The 1,916-nt window shown below is 41.8% G+C and overlaps 1 protein-coding gene across 6 annotated transcripts in view; it reads left to right on the top strand.

Annotated features, from left to right (window-relative positions):
• The first annotated feature begins 263 nt into the window (after positions 1 to 263).
• The window catches only part of LOC136439346 (solute carrier family 12 member 4-like), a 46,601-nt gene continuing 44,948 nt past the window's right edge, over positions 264 to 1,916 (top strand). For 3 of the 6 annotated variants that reach the window (XM_066434726.1, XM_066434723.1, XM_066434722.1), the window contains exon 1: positions 264 to 545. In XM_066434726.1, the coding sequence (XP_066290823.1) occupies positions 374 to 545 (172 nt within the window). In that variant the 5' untranslated portion in view covers positions 264 to 373. The remainder of the gene's footprint in view (positions 546 to 1,916) is intronic. The other 3 variants (XM_066434725.1, XM_066434720.1, XM_066434721.1) reach the window with 1 other exon arrangement.

The raw sequence follows: 1,916 nt of genomic DNA, 5'->3' as shown, positions 1-1,916 counted from the left end.
CGATCGGGTTAGAGCACAAAATTTTAGGGGCAAAACGTTATAAATGCTTGATTTATATCTACGATTACATAGATATAGGTAAAAAATAGTTTGTCAAATTATCAATATTAAGTTTTTTATATATATACCATACAGTTGTTTTAATTACTGTAAATTTGTTCTGAAAATTATTCTTTTCCTAAATCAGAACATTCCTTTTATTTGGGATAGTCTACATCCTTATAGGGAATGATGGGATAGCTGGAAACTGAAAACGAGGCTTTCATTAGTTCGATATCTGGTTCGATTTCGGACGAGGTAATTTCCCACTTTCGGACGGTTTCTGCTTATTGTCATGTAAAGGCTGCCTTTCCGTCGTTTGATCGGGTCAAAAATGTCTGTGCGTTTCGCGGTCAGCTCCGTGAAGGAAGATGAAGATGGAATAACCAACGAGCCGGCGTCGGCCAGCTCGCCGAGCGAGGCCAGCGGCCCGCTGTCCCCCGTCTCCCCGCCGCCGAGGATCGAGATCGTGGAGTACGGGAGGGAACCCCACACGTACCAGAAAGGTAGGACTGGACTCCCAAACAAGTACAGCAGGTTGTTTCGCACATATTATCCTAGTCACATCTGCTTTGATTACTTAGAGTAGTACAAAGCTGTGATTGCGTACGGGCTTCTCAGACCAGCAGGTGTATCGGAGAATCCACAGTTCCCTCCGACCGACCAGGTTTACCAGGCGTGTCCGACTTGCTAACAAACATGTTTCAGATCGTTTGACCCCAGGAAGGAGGGAAAGAAACGCCTTCTTGGCAGCGTTCTTGGTGATTTGGACGCTCGAAAGGGTAATAGGCATTTGTTACAGGCTGTATGAATGCCAAAAGTCGTGATAGATAAACTTTTTGACATGCATGTGGTATTCGGCAACACCCTTTCAAACTCACATGTATGTCATGATTCACTCCTCTGGAATGGAGGAGGAAACTTGACTCCTACTAAGTCTCTGCATTGTTGTTTACTTTGTTCCTTTGTTCACACAATATGTTATTGTTTCAATAAACGGCTTCCAGTAAATGTCATCAGGTACATGTTGGTGCCCAAATGGCATGTCTTGTTCAATGAAGTGTCCAACGTAACCAAAATCAACTACATGTATTATAAGTTTATGTGACATTCATAATCTCCTTGATTAAATTTATAGTTCTTCAGCAGCATGTATTCATGTTATATCTAGCATGTATGACTTCCGGTTTTGAGCAGTTTTTGTGTCATGTTACCTCAAAGAGGTTTCAACCTCCTTGGTTACCTGCAGTGTATGGAATACCCCCAACAATGATAGGCCAATGGTCATAATCACTTAGCCTTGACTGGATTGTATTGTTGATTGTTTGTGAACATGTAATAGATGGTTGTTGATTGCTTGTTATTGCATATAGGCCCCCAAGTAAGTTCACTGCTCATACCTAACGTTAACATGGCTCCTTTGGTTTACTCAAGCAATTGGCATTACGGTGAACATGACTACTGGGCAGGTTTAACCTGTTATATGATAGTGATATATAATTCATCTGATTATGTCACATAGATTATGCCTTCAGTCAGATACCATGCATTGAAATAGAAAAATGCTTACAAACTGTATGGCGAGATTGAAGCAATTAGTTTCAAATCACAAATTACTTTACTGGAAGAAGAAGAATATGTCACTAGGAACATTGTCCCAAGGGGCTGGTAGATAATGTGGTAATTGCAAGGTTTAGTAGAATATGGGGATACCCAGGTCCCTTGGGAGTTGGAGTCATTTGCCTTGGTACATTTCTGGTGACTGGAAATCAATAATGAGACCTGGGATTGACCACAAGCTGAAATGATCACTCAACGTGAGCACCTGCTCAACACACTGCCAGTCAACACAGACAGATGAGCATCGATGCAAGACC

The sequence above is a fragment of the Branchiostoma lanceolatum genome, chromosome 7 (assembly GCF_035083965.1).
Source record: "Branchiostoma lanceolatum isolate klBraLanc5 chromosome 7, klBraLanc5.hap2, whole genome shotgun sequence".
NCBI lineage: Eukaryota > Metazoa > Chordata > Leptocardii > Amphioxiformes > Branchiostomatidae > Branchiostoma > Branchiostoma lanceolatum.
The sequence above is the reverse complement of the archived record's forward strand: the minus strand, read 5'-3'. Positions and strand labels throughout refer to the sequence as shown.